The sequence below is a fragment of the Podarcis vaucheri genome (assembly GCF_965113315.1).
Source record: "Podarcis vaucheri genome assembly, chromosome: 6".
Classification (NCBI taxonomy): domain Eukaryota; kingdom Metazoa; phylum Chordata; class Lepidosauria; order Squamata; family Lacertidae; genus Podarcis; species Podarcis vaucheri.
The window spans coordinates 4,819,391-4,843,353 of NC_138764.1; the positions used below are offsets into that span (position 1 = coordinate 4,819,391).

General features: G+C 45.5%; 1 protein-coding gene across 1 annotated transcript; it reads left to right on the forward strand.

Moving 5' to 3' along the window:
* The first annotated feature begins 482 nt into the window (after positions 1 to 482).
* On the forward strand, positions 483 to 23,889 carry NCF2 (neutrophil cytosolic factor 2). Its single transcript, XM_082226671.1, has 15 exons — positions 483 to 1,006; positions 2,582 to 2,664; positions 5,436 to 5,544; positions 6,450 to 6,584; positions 7,186 to 7,293; positions 8,523 to 8,582; positions 9,214 to 9,257; positions 10,082 to 10,223; positions 11,372 to 11,431; positions 13,274 to 13,352; positions 13,697 to 13,716; positions 16,182 to 16,327; positions 16,423 to 16,537; positions 20,229 to 20,391; positions 23,014 to 23,889. The coding sequence occupies exons 1-15, from the start codon at positions 833 to 835 to the stop codon at positions 23,121 to 23,123; spliced, it is 1,548 nt and encodes a 515-aa protein (XP_082082797.1). The 5' UTR covers positions 483 to 832; the 3' UTR covers positions 23,124 to 23,889.
* Positions 23,890 to 23,963: the final 74 nt, after the last annotated feature.

The following is a 23,963-nucleotide window of genomic DNA, read 5'->3' on the forward strand; positions in this document are numbered from 1 at the left end:
AAGAGAGGAAAAGGAGAAGGAACAGCCCTTGCCTCACAGAGGAAAAGATTGCCTCAGGTTGAGAAACTGTAAAACTCTGCCTTTAGTGGATCTGAAATCCTTACTGTTGGGGGAGGGAGACATCACCTCCAACATTTATCTGATGAAAATAGGGACATAACAATAATGTTATTATTTATTCCTCACCCATCTCACTGGGTTGCCCCAGCCACTCTAGGCATCTTTCAACATATTTTAACACATAACAAACATTTTTTATTAAAGAAACTTCCCTATACCGGGCCGCCTTCTAAGGCTGCATAGTTCTTCATCTCCTTGGCTCCGGGGGGGGGGGGGGCACATAGGGCCATTCCCTCTGATGGCAAGGGGGACGCCCGGCGGCAAAGAGTGTGTGCTGTGAGCCTGGAAGCCCTGAGTTCAAATGTCACCTCAGCTGTGAACTCAGCATGGATGTGCAAAACGGAGGTGGCAAACACAGCTCTCCCAGGCAGGAGGGGAATCTGCAGAGGCCCTTGTCTGTTTCTTCTTCTTCTTAAGATCTTAGGAAAGTGAAGTTCAGAAAAAGGAAGGCATCCCTGTAGCTGGAAGGGGAGGAGTCCCTCTCGCAAAGTGTGCCATGCACAAGCCGACCTGCACAGAGAGGGCTCTGTTTAGAAAGTTGCTGTGCTTCGGCTCAGAGAGCCGGTTGGTATTACATCACCTCAGGCCCATGTCAGTTATTAGTTGCGTGCAGACACTTCCTGGTCTGTTTGCAACACACGCCGAAGGTCTTGCAGAGCGGCAGAAAGCCAGGGGGCCCTGAGGAACATCGCCTGCCCCTTCCAGCTTGGCCATGGCCCTGGTGGAGACCATCCGCCTCTGGAGCGAGGGTGTCTCTGCGGCAGATCGCAAGGACTGGGCTGGTGCCCTGGCCGCCTTCACGGCCGTTCAGAAGCCTTCTTCCAAAATCTGCTTTAACATCGGCTGCATCCACCTGATCATGGGGAATTTGGAGGAGGCCCAGCAGGTAAAGTGGGCAGGTCTTAATATTGTGCAGGTTTTTTTTTAAAAACCCTAACAAACTGGTGGGTGGCTGCTGTAGCTGAGGAAGCATTGAAAGAAGTTTCAGGGAGAGGGATTTGTACAAAGCCAGCAGAGAACAAAGTTTCACATTTTTTATTACAGCAGTTCTGAGTTGCAGATGATTTAACTGGCAAGTGACGACTTTCTGTGCTAAAAACAGCTGGGTATTCTACATAATTACACCAGATAAGAATTTAGGATTGTACTGGTTTTGGCTGTAGGTTTTTCAAAACAAATGAGCAAATAAACAAACCTCCTCTGCAATGTAGTAAGCTAGCAGATCAGGGGCGAAGGTTTAGTGTCGCTGTCTCTTGATTTGTTAATTTTCTACTCACAGGGATGGGTGACCTGGGGCTAGTCATTTTATCTCAGCCTAACCTATGTCACAAGGGACGCGTGTGGCACTGTGGGTTAAACCACAGAGCCTAGGACTTGCCGATCAGAAAGTCGGCGGTTCGAATCCCCGCAACGGGGTGAGCTCCTGTTGCTCGGTCCCTGCTCCTGCCAACCTAGCATTCAAAAGCACGTCAAAGTGCAAGTAGATAAATAGGTACAACTCCAGCGGGAAGGTAAATGGCATTTCCGTGCGCTGCTCTGTTTCGCCAGAAGCGGCTTAGTCATGCTGGCCACATGACCCGGAAGCTCCCTCAGCCAGTAAAGCGAGATGAGCACCGCAACCCCAGAGTCGGCCACGACTGGACCTAATGGTCAGGGGTCCCTTTGCCTTTTTAACCTATGTCACAAGGTTGTTGCCGAAACTAAATCGTGGGAGGTGGTGGAAAGGATAGAATCCTGTACACTTTGAGCAAAGGGCACAATATAAATATAATTATAATTATTATGATGCATATTAATTATGAAACACTACATTGTGATTTGAACAGTGAAGGAGTACTATATAAAGATGATTGATTAAATATTATATTATTATGAGCCAAACTGTTACACCATTCAACCACTTTGCCAGAAGTTCCTAGAACTAGCGACAGGCTCAGGCCCAGCAAGGTGGTCAGAGTAATTGTACAGGGCCAGTGAAACCACAAAAGCTGCAGTTGTAAAGTTCACCAATTGTTCAGAAGCTGAAGAGTGGAGCAGTGCGTAATAATAGCCTTGCACCCACCAGCCAGCGCTGTAAGAGTGAGCTGCAGCAGATATTTCAAATCTAATAGTGAAATAGGAAATTGCATAAACGGGTGTACATTGCAGGGTCATGTCACAGGTTTGACTCAGGATGACTGGCTAGTTCAGGTCCTCAGTGCATTTTTGAACTGCCTACCCAAACACAGCCAACACTCTTGCAGAGTTGCTTAGTTTTTGATTTCCAGAGCAATCCTGCCCTGCTGGGGGCAGAGCAATAACAGGGAGAGCTAGAAACTTGAGGGTCCCGGGTGGAACCTGGCAGGTTGTGAGTAGAGGCTGCAGGTCACTGGTGTTGCTGACTCCAGTGTTGGATTCCCGTCGGGAACACTATGTGTGACAGAAATCATGCCTATGTCTCCATAACGTCTGCTTCCTTCAGGCTCTTACCAGAAGCATTAACAATGACAAACACTTAGCAGTGGCCTACTTCCACCGAGGATCTGTGGCGTACCAGATGGAAATGTGAGTTATTATTATTATTTTCTATCCTGGCTCTTCCTCTCAAAGGAGCCCTGAGCAGCAAAAAACAAAGCAGAAGCAAAGCGAAAGAAACCAAATACAGTTAAAAACAAAAACATTTTAATAGTTAAAAAAATAAAACTAGGGGATGGTGACTCTGCTTGCTGCACTCACCAACCTCACCTGCCCCCTTGCCAACTGCCCTTCCTGCACAAATGGCCAAATCTCCCTCCTGTTACATTTCCCTCACAGCTCAGCCCCAACTCCCAACTCCGTCTACCTTTGAAGCTCGCTGCAGGTGTGTTCAGTGGAGGGGGTGCCCTTCACAGTGCCTGCCTCCTCAGTTAACACCTCACCTGGTCTGCTTGCTCCCTGGCTGCAGCTCCCCATGCTGGAATTATTGTGACCACCGACTGGCAGCCACATGAACTGCCGCACGACAACAGCCTCACCCAGGAGTCGGCAAAATGTTTTAGCCATGCGCTGGTCCACTGTCCCTCAGACCTTGTGGCGGGCTATGGAAGCCGCATCGGGGGGGGGAGCTGGAAGAAGAGGCAAGGGGGCAAGTGGTTCCCCCCCCCAGCCGCTGCGCTTACCTTCCCAGGCGCTGCCATCACCGCTGCTTCTGCTTCTCGTCCGCTCCGCTCTCTGGCCCACAGAAGCACCAGGGCGGCAGCGGCGGAGGGAAGATGAGCGGCGCGAAAGGGCTGGCTCCGGAGAGGGGCTGCTTAAAATGGCGCTCAGCCCAGGCCCCTTCCTCCTCTAGGCAGGGCGGGGAGAGGCCAGGAGGAGGGAGGGAGGAGGCGCCGCCATGGTGTGTAAATGGCGCAGAAAAAAAAGGTGCAGCCTGATTGAACAGAATCCCCACACCAATCCACAGACAGTCTGCGGGCCGGATCCTGAAGGCAATTGGACCAGATCCGGCCTGTAGGCCTTAGTTTGCCAACCCTTGGCATTACCCTTTTATGTACATAGGAAGACATAATGTAATATAATACCCTACGAGAGAGCTTTCCAAATTGGGTGTTGCGACACATTAGTGTGTCGACTGCAGTGTGTAGGTGTGTCGCATGAATGCTCCCCACGCTCCTCACAGGGCTAGAAAGGGGTTAGTTTAACCTCCAGTTTGCTAGTAAAACTGAATTACTGTGTTGCAAAATGATCCATATTTAAAAAGTGTGTCACCAACATAAAAAGTTTGGAAAGCTCTGCCCTACAAGGTTAATGGGACAGTTTATGATTTATTTATTTTTACATATCATCTTTATTAAATTTTCTTTTTAATATACATCATAATTGTCATTTTCCATCCAAAATATACATAAACCAATAAAAAATACTTGAGTGTTGGAAATTACATGAATTTATATAATGAAGTAAGTTACGAAGACTTCCCTCCCCACAAACATGATGTTCATCAGTTCAGACAGTTCCCGCTAGTCACATCCATGCCATACATTTAAAGCACTCTTAGACCATCTAAACAGTCATGGCTTCTCCCAAAGTATCCTGGGAATTGCAGTTTGTTAAGGATGGTGACCTTTGGAGCTATAATTCCCAGCACCCTTGGCAAACTACCGTTCCCAGAATTCTTCATGACTCTTAAAGTGATATAATAATAATAAGTAATAATAAGTAATAAGTAATAATAAGTGAAATAATAATGGGTTGCAAGAACCCAAAATCTGGACCAAGAGAACCTGCATAAATTATGTGACTCAGACACATTTGCCTATATAGTCTTATTTTGTGTAATTTATTCTGTTCCCTGTCAGATTTACATAAATTCTATTTTTATATGAATAGATAAATAATAATAATACTTACGTTGTTGTAGTAGTAGTAGTAATAATTTAGTGCCATTGATGTACATGGTGACTTACAAAGTATGGAAGGGAAGATCTCCCCTTAGGAACTTATAATCTAAAATTTGACACAAGGAAAAGAACAGCAGAAGAGGAAGGAGGCTGGAGAAGAAATGTAATTATTTCAGTTATTTGTAGTTAGTGAACGGTAGGTTTTGCCAGACGTTGCTCAAACGCTTTTAAATCTGCCTTCCCTTCTGTGAGGGCTAGAAACTTCCTGTGACTTTTTAAAGAAAAAGGGGAGTGGGTGTGGGGAGGAAGAAAACTTAGATTCTCACTTTTGTGATTGGTTCTAAGCTCTGAGTTTTCTGTGCTTGCATGAAGTTGGTGAAGACTCACACAGTTACATTTGACAGATTTCCTGGCAGTGGTCTCAGTTCCTGAGGGTGGCTCCAAAATGCAAGAGAGAGGATCAAAGACAGCTGTAGAGGAAAACCCTGGAAGGAAAAAGAGAGAGCTGTATAACTAGAAATGGTTCCCAACATGTTTCGATGAAGCTCTTTATCAAGGGAAATCTGTAACATACAAACCAAAACAAAATTATGCACTGTAAAAAGATGCTAAGTTACATACTCTGAAAAGACAGCAGCCCAGAATACAAAACCATACCCAGCAAATTCAGAGGGCATACAGCTTCAGCACTATATTGTGTTGTTGTTTAAATATTAACTATATACAAAAAATTGATTCATAAAAACCTTTAATACTCAATATAACAATCACAGAAAAACTGTAACTTGGAAAAATACATAGAAACCTCCCTTAGAGCACGCCCTACGATGTGAATAAAAAGGAATGATTAGAACAATTGTCTAATCAGCAATGGACGAAAGCACTTCTGAGGATCGTCAAAATATCCTGCCATTTTGTTTGCCCCAGAAATACTTACTCTCCTTCCTTGCTTTCCAGGTATGAGTCAGCCATTAATGACTTGAAAGAGGCATTTGCTCAGCTGCGAGGGAACAACCTAATAGACTACAAGATCCTAGGCCTGCAGTTTAGGTTGTTTGCCTGTGAGGTAAGTTTGGGGTTTGAGGAATACCACGGGAAGCAGCCAACTGGCTCAGTGGACGATGCCTCAATTTTAGCATATTGCCATCTAAGCTTACTTGCTTTTTTAAATCAGTTATTTTATTTGTGTCTTGCCTTCTTCCAATGAGCTCAACCCTGCGAGGGTCCCAGCCCAAAGACAAGCGTTTGGAAGCTTATTTCTTCACTGGCAAAGCACTAGTTACATCAGCTCCCAAAGGCTCTCACACACAACCTGCCATCTAGCTGCTTAGGCAATCCGCCTCTACAGCCCTGTGCTCTGATCCAGACAATTGGAGCAACAGCGTGACAACGCCCCTTTCAGCTTACTTAAATGGACTTTCCTGCTGCGGTGCACTCAAGCGCATGGCAACAACTCCTGCGCGGCAGCTCTAGTTACCCCTTCTTGCATGGAGACAGCGGAGGGGAGGATGGGAAGAGATTCCAAAGGTGTGATTCTCTGTGACCAACTGAGACTCCCTCACACCTCCTTTCCCCTCATCTCTGGCTACCCTGTCTCTCCCCCTTGACTCCCCTCTACCACTGCCCCTGGCACCTGCTGCACAGGTGGCTCAGAACCCCACAAATTGCTCATCCCTTCCCCTGGATCATGCCTCCTCTGCCTGCACATCCCCCCACTCCTCAGGCTCTTGCCCATCCCTGACATTGAGGCAGGTAACCGTGAGTGAAAGTCCATCAGTCCAGGCTCTGGACTGGTGCTGTATTTGACAAATACTGTTCTCACTCTGGGTGAGAGACCATCCCAAAGGCATTTTGTTAGCTTCAGGAATTTGAACCCAGGTCTTCTCAGCAGTCTACCTGCTGCTCCATCCAAGGAAATGTGATTAGGTTCAGACTCTTATTCTCTGGCACTCCTGCCCCTTTCCCCAACAGGTGTTATACAACACAGCCCTTGCCCATTCCAAGCTGGAGGACTGGAAGAAGGCTGAGGAGCATCTGGCTAGGGCAATGAAACTGAAGAGCGAACCCCGTCACAACAAAATCGACAGGGCCATGGAATCCATCCTGGTAAGAAAATGAAGGAAACGGCAATCAATTAGCCTAGGCTCAAAATACAAAGGCTTTGTAACTTTAGAGGTGGTGCATTGTGTGACCGTTCTATTTAAGAATGTAGCAAGGCATCGCTTTGCTCTGGAGATCAAGAAACAGCTTCTGAAACTTGCATTTGAACCCTGAGACCTGGCAATCCCATCAAGATATGCACATTGTTGGGGGAAATAGTTGTGCAGAAGTGAGGGAAAGCTGTGTTTTGAAATTTTGTCTACTGTACTATTGTTTAAAGTTGCATAGGAATCCAGTCTTCCTTTGTATTTGGATGTTAGAATAATGGCTATAACAGTGTTCCTCAATCTAGTACCTTCCAGATACTGCCATCAGCTTCAGCCAGCATGGGCAAAGGTCAGGGAAGATGAGAATTGTAGTTCATCCACATCTGGGGAGCACCAGCTTGGAGAAGGCTGGGCTGTGGGATGGCCCTCATTATCCTATGTGTAACAAGCACGGTACACAAATATCGGACAAAGCATGCTGGATTATTATGCCATGTTTTTTAGCAGATGGCCTTGGAAAATGGTGAAGTGATTGGCTTTTGTGTGTGTGTCTGTTGCAGAAGCAAAGATTCTTTCAGCCCTTTGTGATTCCTGAAGGGAAGTTGTTTCGGCCAAATGAGAAGCAAGTGGCACAGCTGGAGAAGAAAGATTACTTAGGGAAATCTATGGTAGGAAGTTAATCTATGGCAGAAGTGGAATTACCCAGCAAATTTCACTTGTATTCCTAAAAGGTCATTCATGATAGACAGTAATACAGTTGCAGCTGTCTAGAAAAACACAACCCGGCCTGCTCTGGTACCTTTAACCCTAGTTTGATATGCAGAAATCAGCAAGTGAAGCTTCTCGTAGCATGGAGAAAGCCACAACCAAGTCCTTGTGAAAGAAACAGCTACAGGCTGCCTGAAACGTCAGCAACTAACTGGTGCCATAATTTTATAATACAATATTTTTAAAAAGCACACCACAATAATAAAAATATCACTTTCAGATAAGAATCCTCCTTTTACTATTCAATTCAATGAGCATGTGCAAGTTTTAAAATAATGATTTTATTGTGTTGTTCAAATAAGCAGACCTCCACTTACCCCATGGGATTTCCCTCTCCTCTCCTTCCTGCTAGTGTCCAGATCAAGGTACATAATCGCACCTCTCTATTGTGCCTTGCTCAGGCCACACCTGGAGTTCTGTGCCCAGTTCTGGGCACCACAAATCAAGGAGGATATTGGCAAGCTGAAACGTGTGCAGAGGAGGGCAACCAAGATGATTAAGGGTTTGGAAACCAAACCTTATGAGGAACAGTTGAGGAAGCTGGGCATGTTTAGCCTGGAAAAGAGGAAACTGAGAGGAGATATGAAAGCCGCCTTGAAATATCTCAAGGGCTGTCATATGGAGGATGGAGCAGGCTTGTTTTCTCTTGCTGTGGAGGGTAGGCCCCAACCAATGGCTTCAAGATACAAGAAAGAAGATTCCGACTAAGAACTTTCTAACAGTAAGAGCTGTTTGACTGTGGAACAGACTCCCTCAGAAGGTGGTGGACTCTCCTTCACTGGAGGTTTTTAAGCAGAGGTTGGGTGACTATCTGCCATAGATGCTTTAGTTGAAATTCCTGCTTTGCAGGGGGTTGAACTAGATGACCCTCGGGGGTCCCTTCCAACTCTACAGTTCTATGAATTCAGCTTATTGGCAAGGAGTGCCAGGATCAAATAAAACTTCCCCAACAAAGGAGAGAAATAGGGAACCCTGCCAATAATTACTTTTATCTATATAGTGCTGAAGATGTAGCACTCAGGAGGTTAATATGAGCAGCCTAGCAGAAAACTAGATTAAGAGAGCATAAACCACTTGACATTACCAGGGTGAATAAAGCTATTAAGCATGTTCCTCCTTCTAACTCCAGGTTGTGGCTTCTGTGGTTGACAATGATGAGTTTTCAGGCTTTGCGCCTCTTCAGCCTCAGGTAAGACAGAGGACTTTTCTGTGACATTTGGATGCACTTCCTCCCAAACCAGCTTCAATCTGAATTGAGAAAAAGAATGGCCTGGCTGTGATTTAAGCTGTAATGTATCCTCAGTCTTACTGTCAATGAACTGGAGGCAGCAGCACTGGGAAAGATCACGTTTTCAGGCAGAGAGGCAGGCAGCGCAGGCCACACACACTCCAGCAAGCATTGGGTGTGTGCCTGTGTTGCTCAGCTGTGCTGCTCTGTGGTGCATGCAAGCACTGCTGCACTGCAGCAGCATTTGTCTGAGTGGGCAGAAAGTGGTTGCCAGGCAGAGTAGTCAGTGTCAATGCCTGCTGCCCTTGAGATGCAGTGGGAGGTGCCGTCCTGCTGCCAGTGTTGAAGTAAGATTCAGCTGCCAGTCCAGCCAGTTTCTGTACAAGGAATGGGAGGATGCCATCTTGTCTCTTGCCTCAGGCAGCAGAATGTCTTGGGCTGGCCTTGGTAGCAATGACAAGACTCCCAACCCCACTCTAGTCTGAAACACTTGCATCTCTCTTCAGGCCAGATAGATTCTGAACACAGGGCCTGACTTTAAAATTAACTGCAGTATAGAGGAGAGGTTAATGCTAAAATATGTTGCTTGCAGACATCAGAACCACCTCCCAGACCAAAATCACCAGAAGCCCTCAGGTAAGATCAATTAACTGCAGAGAACCCCAGCATTCAGTAGCTCCCATTGGTCTAGAAAGTGATTCGTAGGAGATTCTGCTCTCCTATGACTAGAGAAGGAATAGAGAAATAAACCCAAAAATCTGTTTAGAACTGAGTACAGCACCATGAAGTCTGGATGTCTTCATTATGAGTATATGGGTGGTATCTGACAAAATATTTTCGTTAGCACAAGGATTTCCACTTCTGCAATGGAACTTCCTTTCCCTCTCCTCTTCCTGTGTGTCCCCCACACCCTCCCCAACTCTGCTCCAGAGGGTGGATTGAACCACCATAATCAATTTAGGGGGCACATGGGAGATGCATGTGGAGAAAAGAGGGAGGGGAAGTTCTGTTGCACAGCCAAAAGTTATTGTTCTCAGACAGCTACTTGATTGGATATTGACCTATGAACCTACACCATCTTAACAGAAACACATTTTATCCCCCCACCCTTTTTTGCTTCATTAGGAAAAAAAAAGGAAATAAAACATTCCAAGCGAGCAAACACATAGTGATATGAAATACAACTTTTGAAATACAATAGTCTATGCTTGGGATGTTTGCACAAACTATTCCACTTAGGATTTGCTGTTTAATACAGGCTGTTTCAACAATATAAATAGGTGACCTCTGGGCACATGTGCATAATAAAAGAAAGCAGCCACCAGACTATTTCCCCACACATCTAGCTCACTGGTGGGATGGTTTTTGCACTCATCCCATTGCGTTCCCAGTGACTTGGATGTGCACTAAAGCAATCAGTTGTTGTTGATGATGAAACTGTCAGCTGATTTGTCATGCAGGGCCCTGCAAGGAGAACCTCACAGAGTCCTGTACGAATTCATACCAGAAACAGCAGCGGAACTTGAAGTCCTTCCTGGAAACATTGTTTTTGTCTTGAAGAAAGCAAAAGACAACTGGGCTACTGTTGTCTTTAATGGGAAGGTATAAGGCCAGCAAGGGTAATTCTACAGAGAACACCTGCACTGTTGTTCCACTGGCATGAACTGTTGGTACCATTTTGGGGTTGCATTCTACTTGTCTTGAACTAAACAATAGATAGCTGTCTACTCAGGATTTACTGCAGGGGGTGAAAAACCACATGTGCACTAGGTGGCACTGTTGAGCTACATCAGATATAGGGGCTCAGCACAGTGACACGTAGTCTAAAGTGCTTGAAGTTCAGAATGTGCTGTGGGCTTGAGTTCTGATGTGGACTAATTCTTCTGAGACAGAATGGTACCATCCCATAGGGTTGTCTCCTGCCCAGCTTTGCTCCTAGACCCCATGTAAAGGAGACATACCTTATTGGATCCAACATATGGTAGCATAGTTGCAGATGGGTTTGCATGTTCATATTTGGGCTGTTTTCTGCTGTACAGCACAACAGTTGATAAAGGGTCTGGAAACCAAGCCTTATGAGGAACAGTTGAGAGAACTGGGTATATTTAGCCTGCTAAAGAGACCAAGAGGAGATATGATAGCCATAATATCTGAAGGGCTGTCACATGAAAGATGGAGCAAGCTTGTTTTCTCTTGCTCCAGAGGCTAGGACCTGAATCAGTGGATTTAAGTGCTTCCGACTAAACATCAGGAAGAGCTGTTCAGCAGTGGAACAGACTCCCACGAGAGGTGGCGGACTCTCCTTCCTTGGAGGTTCTGAAGCAGCGGTGGAATGGTCATCTGTCATGGATGCTTTAGTTGAGATTTCTGAATCTAGATGTCCCTCAGGATCTCTTCCAACTATACAATTCTTTGATTCCCCATAGTAGGGAAGCACTACACAAAAATTAGGTAAAAGATCAGAAGGGAGTATGAGAAGTTGCCCTGAGATGAAAGAAACTGAGACACGCCGCCCCCCCCCCCAGCCACCTCTCAGCAGCTGCAGGCAACTTTTCAAGTAAAGCGACCTGCTTAGGCCAGGTGGAGTGAATCAGCGAAGTTCAAATGCTGCCATTCAAAATCTGAGATTAGAATCTGGAGGGGTGACCGAGCCCCCTGTGTGCAGTCTTGGAGTCTTTTCTCTGCCCACAATGTACAACTCTGACACCATCCTGCCTCCTAACAATATCTTGGTTTTGCTTTTTGTACAGCAAGGAATCATACCCTGCAACTTCCTAGAGCCAATGGGAATGAAATTCTCTTCAGGCCAGGTAAGAGAATAAGTATGAATTCTTAGGGCAAAACTTGACATTATAATTTATACAAGGCTGCTTGCCAAAAATGGGAGTGTGTGTTTGGTTCCCCTCTCCCCCTCCGTAACCCTAGCCCTATTCATCTATGTGCCAACATCACCAGCATTCTGTGTTTCCCTGCCAAAGATGTCAGGTAGGGAAATGGCTACTCTTATAACATTACTGGACAGGTAAGGTGTCTTGAATATTATGGGTGAAGATGCACACCACTCATTTCCACTTTGTTGCTGTTTAGTCATTTAGTCGTGTCTGCCTCTTCGTGACCCCATGGACCAGAGCACGCCAGGCACTCCTGTCTTCCACTGCCTCCCGCAGTTTGGTCAGACTCATGTTTGTGGCTTCGAGAACACTATCCAACCATCTTGTCCTCTGTCGTCCCCTTCTCCTTGTGCCCTCCATCTTTCCCAACATCAGGGTCTTTTCCAGGGAGTCTTCTCTTCTCATGAGGTGGCCAAAGTATTGGAGCCTCAGCTTCACGATCTGTCCTTCCAGTGAGCACTCAGGGCTGATTTCCTTAAGAATGGATGCGTTTGATCTTCTTGCAGTCCATGGGACTCTCAAGAGTCTTCTCCAGCACCAGAATTCAAAAGCATCAATTCTTTGGCGATCAGCCTTCTTTATGGTCCAGCTCTCACTTCCATACATCACTACTGGGAAAACCATGGCTTTAACTATACGGACCTTTGTCGGCAAGGTGATGTCTCTGCTTTTTAAGATGCTGTCTAGGTTTGCCATCGCCTTTCTCCCAAGGAGCAGGCGTCTTTTAATTTCGTGACTGCTGTCACCATCTGCAGTGATCATGGAGCCCGAGAAAGTAAAATCTCTCACTGCCTCCATTTCTTCCCCATCTATTTGCCAGGAGGTGATGGGCCCAGTGGCCATGATCTTCATTTTTTTGATGTTGAGCTTCAGACCATATTTTGCGCTCTCCTCTTTCACCCTCATTAAAAGGTTCTTTAATTCCTCCTCACTTTCTGCCATCAAGGTTGTGTCATCTGCATATCTGAGGTTGTTGATATTTCTTCCAGCGATCTTAATTCCAGCTAGGGATTCATCCAGCTCAGCCTTTCGCATGATGAATTCTGCATATAAGTTAAATAAGCAGGGAGACAATATACAGCCTTGCCGTACTCCTTTCCCAATTTTGAACCAATCAGTTGTTCCATATCCAGTTCTAACTGTAACTTCTTGTCCCACATAGAGACTTCTCAGGAGACAGATGAGGTGATCAGGCACTCCCATTTCTTTAAGAACTTGCCATAGTTTGCTGTGGTCGACACAGTCAAAGGCTTTTGCATAGTCAATGAAGCAGAAGTAGATGTCTTTCTGGAACTCTCTAGCTCTCTCCATAATCCAGCGCATGTTTGCAATTTGGTCTCTGGTTCCTCTGCCTCTTCTAAATCCAGCTTGCACTTCTGGGAGTTCTCGGTCCACATACTGCTTAGGCCTGCCTTGTAGAATTTTAAGCATAACCTTGCTAGCATGTGTGACTGGATTATGCATGTAAAACTTCTTCTCAGAACCCAATAGGCAGGATCTAATATAAGCTCATTTGCAGGCTCCTGGAATAGTTAACTGGATAACTTGTTGGTGAACAATTAGGCAAGGTTTCAAGTTTAAAACTCTTCCATCAAGTTAAACACTTTCTGTCTGTGGAATATTACAGAGTTACTCCAAATCTTGCCTGTTCTTTCGCTTCCAACAGAGGGGCTGCCTTGAGTATTTTCCATTGCTTATTTCTGCGATTGATGCAGCAACTGCACCAGGCATGACAGTCACACTTGTTTCCATTTCATACAGCAAGGAATTGGTGCAGATGTTGACATCCCTCCTCCACCCAGCTTTGCTGCCCCAGATTGCCCTGAGAGGTGTCCCTCAGGTAAGTAAGAGTGACAGACAGTGAATCCTTTCTAAGGTCCAATGCATATATGACAGTAGCTCTACTTGGCTTGCTGCAGAAGTATAAAGACTACACAGAAAGAGGGGAAGCAGGGACAAATGTACCAAGCTCTTCCCTCTCTCCGTGTCACTTTGCCCATCACTCTTTATGAGTTGGAGTGAAAGTGAAGTTTCTGAAGTGGGGAGCCTTCTCTGCATGATTCAGAACACCAATTTTGTATGGTTCTAAATCACGCTGAGAGCAACAGCCACTGCCTGTGTACCACCCAAGAATATTTTTTTGGTTATTCCCTGCTCACAAAACTGCTCTTCTTTTTCTTCCAGATGAGGAAAGAGCACCACAGGTAAATGACCACCTTGCAGTGTGAGCTTCTGGACATGGGACACAAGCCTAAGACTTTGTGTGATGTATTGATGCATAACTGAACCAAAACAAATTGAGGCAGGGCTGGGGCTGGGGAGTTCTCACACTCTGCATTTGAACATGGCCAACTGGAAACCTAAGGGCCCCAAAGTTTTGATTTCAATTTTGATAGTTCAGTGTCCATATGTAATAAATAACAACAACAACAACAACAACAACAATAAATTATATGCCACCCATCTGACTGGGTTGCTCAGCCATTCTGGGCATTTCCAACAAATTATAAAATATCATAAAATATCAAAAGTAAAAACCCTCCTATACAAGGCTGCCTTCGGATGTCTTCAAAAAATCAGATAGTTGTTTACTTGTTTGACATCTGATGGGAGGACATTCCAGAGGGCAGGCGCCACTACTGAGAAGGCCCTCTTCCTGGTTCCTGTACGCACACTTCTTGCAATGAAGGCCCTTGGAGCTGGACCTCAGTGTCCGGGTTGAACGATGGGGGTAGAGACACTCCTTCAGGTATACTGGGCTGAAGCTTCTGTATTGATAAACAAATGGCATACAAAGAAATAGCTCTTGCAGTTACCCTTGGTTTTGTAGCCCAGCCACTCATCCTTTAACCATGCCAATTATCCTTGAAGTCAAAATTTAAAATAAAAACCTTAGGGATTACCAGTCAACTAACTTTGATTTCACTGATGTTTGAGATCCATTTAAGTTGGCTTTCAAGCCTGATTTGCCATCCTGTGGGATGATCTTTGCCATGAAAGAGAGTGGGAAAGACAAGCCTGTTGATTCTCTTGGCCCTCTCCATGGCTTGTCATACCAGGATATCCCTCTGGACTGTAATATTCATGTTGGAGGTAACTTTCTGCAGTGGTTCTGCTCCTTGGAGGACCAGCTACAGAAGGTATAGCTCTGGGCTTGGTGATCAACAAGTCCCTCCCTTTCCCCATTCAGTAATTATGCTTTGGGGTCCTACAGGGTTCTGCTTTATCACCCAAGCCCTTTAACAGCTACCTGAAACCACTGGAAGAGGTAATCCAGAGTTCGACTGAGATGTCACCAAGATGCGAGTGACACTTAGTGTTCTCTCTCTTTCATCAAACTCAGGTGTGGCACAGGGTGTGCTAAATCAGCACCCAGGCACAGTAACGGACTGGTTGAGGCTCACTAAACTGTGGCTCAGCCCAGACTAGATGGACGTTTGTGGGTGGTATTCAATTTGTTCTAATGGGTCCCCCAGTCCCCAAAAGCTCCCCCAGCCCCCAAAAGCAGGGATAGGGAGCCTGTGTTCCTCCAGATGTTGGGACTACAGTTCCCATTACCCCTGACTGAGGCTGAAGGGATTTGCGGGGGTCGTAGGTTCTCCAGTCTTGCACTAAAGGTTCATGTTTTCCACCCAGAGGTGCTTTTTAACCCAGCAGTGTGATTAGAGGCCCAGTGACCTCTGAACACATTTTAGCAGCTTAGACTGGTATGCGACCTACCGGGACAGAGGGTCTTGTTTCCATTATCCATGTTCTGGTGATCTTTACTGTGTGTGGCAGCCAAGTCAGGTGTGTCTATGAGGCAGAAGGCCTTTTTGGTAGGAACACACTGACTGTGAGATGCTCCCCTAGTTTTTTGGGGCGAGGTGAGGAGCTTTTTGCTTTTACTGGCCCTTAGTTTTACTGGCCCCTAGTTATACTGATTTTACTACTTCCTTATTTAGTCTTTATTGGGACGCGGGTGGCGCTGTGGGTAAAACCTCGGTGCCTAGGACTTGCCGATTGTATGGTCGGCGGTTTGAATCCCCATGGCGGGGTGAGCTCCCGTCTTTTGGTCCCAGCTCCTGCCCACCTAGCAGTTCGAAAGCACCCTTAAGTGCAAGTGGATAAATAGGTACCGCTTTATAGCGGGAAGGTAAACGGCGTTTCCGTGTGCTGCGCTGGTGCTGGCTCGCCAGAGCAGCTTTGTCACGCTGGCCACGTGACCCGGAAGTGTCTTCGGACAGTGCTGGCTCTTGGCCTCTTAAATGAGATGAGCGCACAACCCTAGAGTCGGACACGACTGGCCTGTATGGGCAGGGGTACATTTACCTTTACCGTATGGGCAGGGGTACGTTTACCTTTATTTAGTCTTTGCTTTTATGGGCTATCATTGTATTTTTATGGGCTATCATTGTAATAGCATGAGCTCCCCATAGAATTTTGCAATTGGATGGTGTTGTAAAGACTGTAAATAAATAACAAGTTGCCTCTGAGCATATACAGACTTTAGATTTTTAAAGGACAAGGATTCCATCTCATGGCAGAGTTCCCAGTACATCACCATTTGCTTCAGAAATTAAGCACTCTTTCCCTTCTGCTGAACAGGATCCTGAAAACACATTTCAACTTATTTTTGAAAAATTAAAAGACCATGGCACTCCTGTATACCATTTCCCTCCTCCTACAGTTCATTGGCCTGGACACCCCCTACATTGTCAAAGTGCATTACAAATACACCATCGCCCTGCAAGGGAGCCCTGAGATGTCTTACTGCAGCCTCTTGGAGAAAGTGTGCCTGAAGCTGGGACTCTCACCCCAGCACACGAAACTGAGGTAGGAGATGCGCCCTGGCCTCCCTTTGCCAACTCCACCTCGACTGAGGAGAGGGATGCTTCTGTGTTCACTTGTTTCTGCTGTCTGTTGTTCAGCTACCGACCTACAGACACCCAGGAGCTGGTGCTGCTCAGTGAGGATAGCAGGATGGAGACCGTGTGGAGTCATGCCAAGGACACGTGCTTGACATTGTGGTGCAGCAGTGAGCAGGTAGGCCAGTGTTTTTCAACCTTTTTGGGGCAAAGGCACACTTGTTTCATGAAAAAAATCACGAGGCACACCACCACTGTGTGCGGAGAGGGAGATGTCAGAGCCCCGCTGCTCTCTATGGGGAATCGGATGAGAGCAGACCACCTGTCCGCTCTCATCCGATCCCATCCGATCTGATCCCCACCCAGGACGGATGGGAAATAGTGTGGACACAGTCCGGCGCCCGCCTAGTGGGTGAAAATTTGACTTTTTTAAAAAAAAACCTAAGGCTTATTTTTACTCATGACAATATTTGTTAAAAATATTACATCTGCCTTTGAGAAGAGAGAGTATCATATTTTTATAATGTGGAAAAATAAACTCTACAGACATCCCAAATTGGCACACAGGTGCTTTAAAATAACATCCTCTCACAGGATAATTCCAAAGGGGTGCTTTGCTCCCACCCTGTTTACCCAATTATTCTTTAAACACACTGGACTGCATGAATGGGTATAAGACAAGAATACCTAAAAACAGTAAAATGTTTATTTTCTTAGAAAAAAAGAGGGATTCAAACTGATTGTGGTCACAACGTCCATCTGTTTAACCTTGAAGCCCCCCCCCCCCCCCCGCGCGCTCTCCTTCCTCAGCGCCTCTTGCTCCCCGGAGAGGCCGCCCAGCGCGGGGCTCTCGCTGTCTGCCTGCCTGGCTGCCTGCAAGCTCGGCGGGCAGCGTCTCCGTCCACAGCGCCCGCCTCGCGGCTCTCGAGTGGCGCTCGCCCGGGAGGACACGCCGGAGCCCGGGAGCTTCTTCCTCCGCCCCCCGGAGCCAGAGCGCCACTTGGAGCGCCGAGGAAGGAGAGCGCGCCGGGGGGGGGACTTCAAGGTTAAACAGATGAGAGCCGCGAGGCGGGCGCTGCGGATGGAGGCGCTGCCCGCCGAGCTCGCAGGCAGCCAGGCAGGCAGACGGCGAGAGCCCCGCGCTGGGCGGCCTCTCCTCGCCGCCGCCGCGGCACACCAGGCAACATCTCGCGGCACACTAGTGTGCCACGGAACAGTGGTTGAAAAACACTGAGGTAGGCAATACTGGAGCAGAAGGCAATCTCCGCCCACTTCCCCAAAATATTTCAGAGCCCTTTGCTGAAAGTCCAGCTTCTATTTATTAACCCTTGTTAACCAGAATAGCGAAATGTGCAGGTGTTTTCCTGCTCAGTCACTCAGAAAGAAACCCTGTTTCCTCCTTTCTTCCTGCAATCTGGCCTACGAGAACACTGGCAATGGGATACTTGACAAGCATATTTATAATTGGGTTTTTTTATTTTAAAAAAGCCATTCACTTTAATTAAACATTGCTTATATTTAGCTTTTTATAGTTTTGAAATGACTTGATGGCATCAGTGATGTTGGTAGATAAATATTTGAAAATATCCCAGTCTATTGATTGGAACAGATAGAACTGCAGCATAGCTTTCATTTTTTGTCCCCTAACTGTGCCCAGAGTGGAGTGTGTACCAAGTGTAATCTTGGAAACATGGGTTCAAATCAAACTAAGTTCACTTCATGGCCATTGCCAACTTGATTCACAGTCTAACAAAAAAAGAAAAGAAGAAAAAAGTGTGTGTGTGAAAATAAACCTGTGTATACCACCTGCAAAAGTACTAAAAATCACCTTTGCCTTACCTCTTCTCTTGCTTGCCATCACCCTGCCTTCATTGAATAAAACACTCGCAGTTCAGGGTGGAAAAAGCATCCAAAGTACATGCATAAAAATTACACACAGATCCAAAATTGCTGAATGGGCATGTCCAGTTGAACTTTTGATTTCTACTGAACTGCAGGCATTTTGGAAAGAAGTTGCCATCTGGCATGGCAGGAAGTTTCTATTTAATACAAGCCTAAAACTGCTGCCTTGGTCTTGCACAATTAGCTGCACAGTTCTTTGGATCCCAGTCATTAGGCAAAAGCATACAACTCTAAAGCACAAGTTTTATTTTATTGATCTGACATTTGTATTTCCAAGGGGCAGAATAGTCCTGGATATAAATCTCAAGAGATTTCCAAAGCCATCAGTAAAAATTAGCTCCTATCTGGTGGCCAGCATTCCAAGAATATTCTGGAATCTACAGCTTGTGTGTGAAAGAAATTGAAAACAGATCATTTCCTTAAGAAGCTGGCCTCAAGAAGTGTGAACCTATAGAGGTTTGGTGCACATTTTGCACAGCAAGGGACCAGGAGATGATGGCAAGGTTGGTAGAAGTGTTGTGCTGAGCTGTTTGCTGCCTTCTTAGCAACTCTCACCTCTTTCCCCTTATCAGCACACCAGTTTTTGTACACAACTCATCTTTTCCCTTGCCCATACAATTGCGACTAAGGTGGGATACGTGGAAGTGGGATGAGGCTTGCACATAAAATATATAAAATTAAGAGTGGAATTGTATTTGAATAGCATATTCATAAGTGGGTTTGAGGTTTTGGAGTTCTCTTCTAAGCTCTGATCTGCATTGTAAAATTAGGGAATCTTAGGGCAGGGAGTCTTAGAACTGGCTCATATCATAGTTACAAACAACCCCAAGAAAACAAATACTCTATCTTATTTGTTCCAGTAATTCCCAAACTCCTAGAAGCTGTCAGCACATGACAGTGGCCATACCCCAGGGAACAGCTTTGACCGGCTGGCTAAACCAGATGAGGGTAGCCTATGAGTTTCAAGCCCTCGGCAAGTTAGGGACTTGGCTTGCATGCCATTTCTGCGTGTGCTGTAGAGGGAAATGAGAGGCAGATGGGGCTCATTCACCTGCGAAGGTAGTCCATCAGATCCTCACCTCTGCTGCCTTGTGGGACATCTTTGGGGGAAGAAAAGGCTAAGGAGTAAACCCTACACAAATCCAGAGTATCTAAGATGGTTGGGTGGCGCCTTGTATGCCTCCTTCCAGCAACTCTTGCAGCCAAGCTGGTGTCAAAGATATTGCTCTGCTTTCCTTTGGACCACATCAGCAAGGCCAAGAGAGTGGTCTTGTCGTCTGGACAGCCCTGGATCTTCAGACACACTGCCCGGGCTTGCACCCTGGAGAGGTCACTTTGCTGCTGCTAACTCTGCAGTTTGACTTCACCCCTGGAGACACAATCCATTGTTTCTCAAGACAGATGGATTTTTCTGCACAGTTCATTGCTCTGGACTTGGGACATTTCTTGTCAGATGCCCCTGCAGGTGGGTAAATCCACTGCAAACAACTTGATATTTTGCTCACTCCCAACACGGTGTTTCCTGAATGCCCAGAACAGAGTGTCATACAGCAACATAGTGGGCAGGCTCCTCTGATAGGAGGTAGCTCTCTCTTGCCCATTGTAAACACAGCCCTTCCTGCTTTTGAAGGGATGGAATTGTGCCTCAGACACCTGATGTTTCCAAACCATTTGCCCCAACCCCTCTAAAAAGAGTTCAGGACTCTGCTGAACTTCAGCATACAAACATGATATCCACGTGAAAACATGAGAGAGGAGGCCTAATACTGGCTCTGCGAATGACTTCATTTCTGTTAATCCTGATGAAGATTTTCCAGTTGCGGGTGCAAGATTAACTGAAAATCTTGCATTTTTACAGGAGTATTAGATAGATATGAAGAATGTGGGAGGCTTGCTTGTTTTTTTAATGTACTGTTAATTAAGGAAATGGCTAAAGAGATGTTTGAACTGGCTGTTTCTTACACCAGGCAGGCAAAGACAATCTAAATATGGAAGATGGAAAGGAGGCTGAGCAGAAGATAACAAAACAGACAGATGCCAAACAGGTTGTAGCACGGTATACTTATGAAGCCAGCCAGCCAGAGGACTTGGAATTCCAACAGGGGGAGACAATACTTGTTCTGGCTAAAGGTAAACTAACCCTAAATCAGAGAACCTTACTAAGCGTACATGGGGGGTCTACCACCCTACACAATTCCTTTGTTTTAGGGACATTACGCAAAAGTTGCCATAACTATTGAGAGAACTTCAAGGATGCAAATTCATTTTCTTGACGAATCAATTCTAACCTATAATTTGCTATATTCACTGTGTGTTCTTCAAGAGTGTGAACATGCAGTACTTGAAGGCCATGACCTGTATCAGGCATGTGTACCGAGGTTTCTAAGTCCAAGAACCATGCAGAAGACCTCTTCCTTAGGGTCAAGAGCTCTTTCAGAAAGTGGTGCAGGTACCACCTGCTAATCCGTCTGCCCTCCATTTTGGACCCCACCAAGCTGCTGAAGTCGATAACTGGCAACTGTGGGCCCCTTGCATCTTCTACAGCCACTACTGCCCTTCTCTTCTGGGCTCCTTCTCCTTTTTAGCTCCCATGGACCAAGAGATGCAGAATTGCCAGACTGCAACCTGGAGGTCCTGCTTCTAGCTTTTAACCATCTGATGCAGGAGGATTCTAGACATCCTGCTCTAATTCCCCCACTGGTCATCTCACCCACCTATGCTATGGTGTAGTCCCATTGCTCATGCTCGTTCCAGCAAGTACTGGGAAAGATCAGCGAAGGAATGGAGCAGGAGGTGTTGCAGCTGCATTCTCTCTTGCTACCTCGTGACCTTTAAAGAAGTGGTGTAAAACCTGTGGCCCTACAGGAGTTGTGGCCCATTGGCCACATCCAGCCTGGCTATTGGCCAAGGATGGTGGGAGTTATAGTTCAGCTACACTGCTCATGTGTTTTAAAGTAGCAAACATGATTGCTAGGCTGTAATCTGACAATTTAAGGCTGGGCATGCATGGCAGAAAAGCCAGCTTCCTCTTCCTGGGAATCAAGCTTGAACTTCTAACATTTATTGGAGAATTCACGACCATCACTGTATAACACTTTCCCACACTTCTCATTTCAATTGCGTTTTGTAGGTTGGGAAACAATCACTGATTCAATCAGCAGTCACCTGAAAGCAAATTGGCTTCCACTGGTAGGAAACAAATTCCTGCTGTCACAAAACTCCATATTCTGTTTTGGCCATTGGCATCTTATCACACAAACTATGCTGGTCAAGAGAGCTTGAGGAACCATCAAGAATGGTTTAGTGGCTTGAAGCCATGAGGGTTGCCCCATGTAGAGGGGAAGAATAGCTTCACAGGCCAATGGGAAGGGGGAATTACATCTTGTTGTGGAATATATCCTATATGAAAGTTCAACCATCTTATGCTCATCTTTGCATGTCAGGAAATGGCAGAATAGAGCTCAGGACAAAACCATTATACAAGTAAGAAAATAACCGTATACACAGCAATTTGTTGCTCAGTATACTTCCTGTTCCATATGAAATTACTTATGCTAAACAGACATCCTAGTTCATAGAATCATAGAGTTGGAAGAGACCACAAGGGCCATCGAGTCCAACCCCCTGCCAAGCACAATACCAAAGTAGATGGGTGAGTGTGCTTTTGAAAATTCTAACAGAACTTGTCTTCCTCCATCTGGATAATTCTGTCTCATCATATTCTCCACCCGCAGATAAAATAAGAAGGGCAGTTCAAAGACTACCCACTGTTTTGATAAGGCTGTTAAGGAAACCCACTGTAAGATAGCAAAGTACCAAAGAAGCCAAGGTACTCTTCCTCAGGTGCTTCCCCAAACATCTTATTGAAGGGACTCTCTGTTCTGAAAGACATCTGAAAGCCGTTGCTGTAGAAGGTCCTTATTTTTCTGGTGTATCAGCTATGACTTCTCAGCAAGACTTGTAGGGGAGTCCTGCAACCTGTGGCAGGTTTGTTATGCTTACGTGTATCTGGACCTTAGACTTTGTAATGATCCAATAATTCTCCAAGTTATTTCTGCAACCTCATTCTTTGAGTTTTCACCTGCCATTTATGCTGCAAGTGGTTTTCGTCTAACAAGACCCCATTATTTTAATTTCAGTTTCTCTAAAGGTAGACTATATTGGCACTGGAAGAGCCAAAGAGCTCCAGACACAGTCTACTCACTGCAGCCCTGGATGGCATTTTCAGCAACACAGCTTGAGGGAGGCAAAAAGCTTCCTCTCTCAAAATAATCAGGGCCGAGAGGCAATATTTCAGATGTTAACAGATGTAGCAATGTTAACAGATGAAGATGGTTAGTCTTAACTGTACCTACTTAACTGTACAAAAACACATACAATTATAATTCTTAGTCCTTTATGAGTATCAAGTACTGAGCAGATGATCTGGCTCTCCATTATTCCCAGTCCTTGTTCTGACATGAAAAGTACCTAGCAACAAGAGGGGTCACGGCCTCTGTACCTTCAGGAGTTGTGAAGCAACTGATAAGTGCAACTTGTCATGTTGGGATAAGAGAAGTCGTACCTTCAAAAATTTCCTCTGCTACAAAACTATGAGAGGCACAAGGAGATCCATTCTCCTTTACATCTTGGTTGCATTTCTCGAAGGCACTGCAGATTCTGGTTGGATTCTTTACATTCCACCTCTTCCTGATTCTTGCCCATTAATGGATTAAGTTTGTGACTCTAACACAATGTTATTTCATCTTCTAGTGAATGATGATTGGCTGGAAGGGGAGTGCAATGGAAAAGTTGGCATTTTCCCCACAGCCTTTGTTGAAGAAGACAGCAGCCAAGATCCCAAATCTCTTTCTACAGTGTAAGAACCAAGAGAACCCCGATGCGTTTTCCTCTGAAGGCAACTCATCCCATTATAAGACATTTCATCCATGTTCACTGAATCTTCTAGGGATTGATTTTTTTTAAATTTTATATTCTGCTTAAATGAATATCCATTGAGGTCTGCACTGCGTTTTTAAAAACTCATCTCCTAGCTAAAGCATGAGCCAAATTGGTTATATGAAAAAACTGTTGGGTTGATCCTTCTATGTCCAGTCATAATAGTTACAGCAATAGCAGACATCATGGTTGTCCATTTCAGTTTCTGGTAGGGGTTCCCAGGTCTATAGAGGACATGCACACAGCTTTAAATTATCTAAGGTGAATCACCCTTGGCTTCTGAAGTCTGCTCTGCATCCTCTTGCTGTTATAAGGGTAACACCTTATTTATCAATCAGGGCACCTTATTCAAGATGAAACAAAAGATGCAGGAGAAGCTACAAGGCCTCTCATGTCCTGCGGCCAAAGAGTTTTGGTTGTTTTTCTTAACTGCATGTGTGTGTCTGGGATACAACCTGGGAATCCTAGTTAACAGTCATGAAAAGTTGGTTTACAAGAATTCAGCTTCCAGGTGATTAATAATCAGCGGTTTAGTTACTCTGCAATGCCTTTCCAGGATGACAGCTACATTTTGAAATGCTTAATAAATCCTTGAAAGCCAGTAAAGCTCTCAGTAACTTTTAGATGTTTGAAGTTTCCACAAAAAGCTGCAGTTCTGTCATTTTATCAATAAAACTGCATTGCTCTATAGTGTGTCTCTGTATTACCACTCAGATTTAAAGAAATCATGAAATGACTCCTTAGTAAAAAAGGGCTGGCATTTT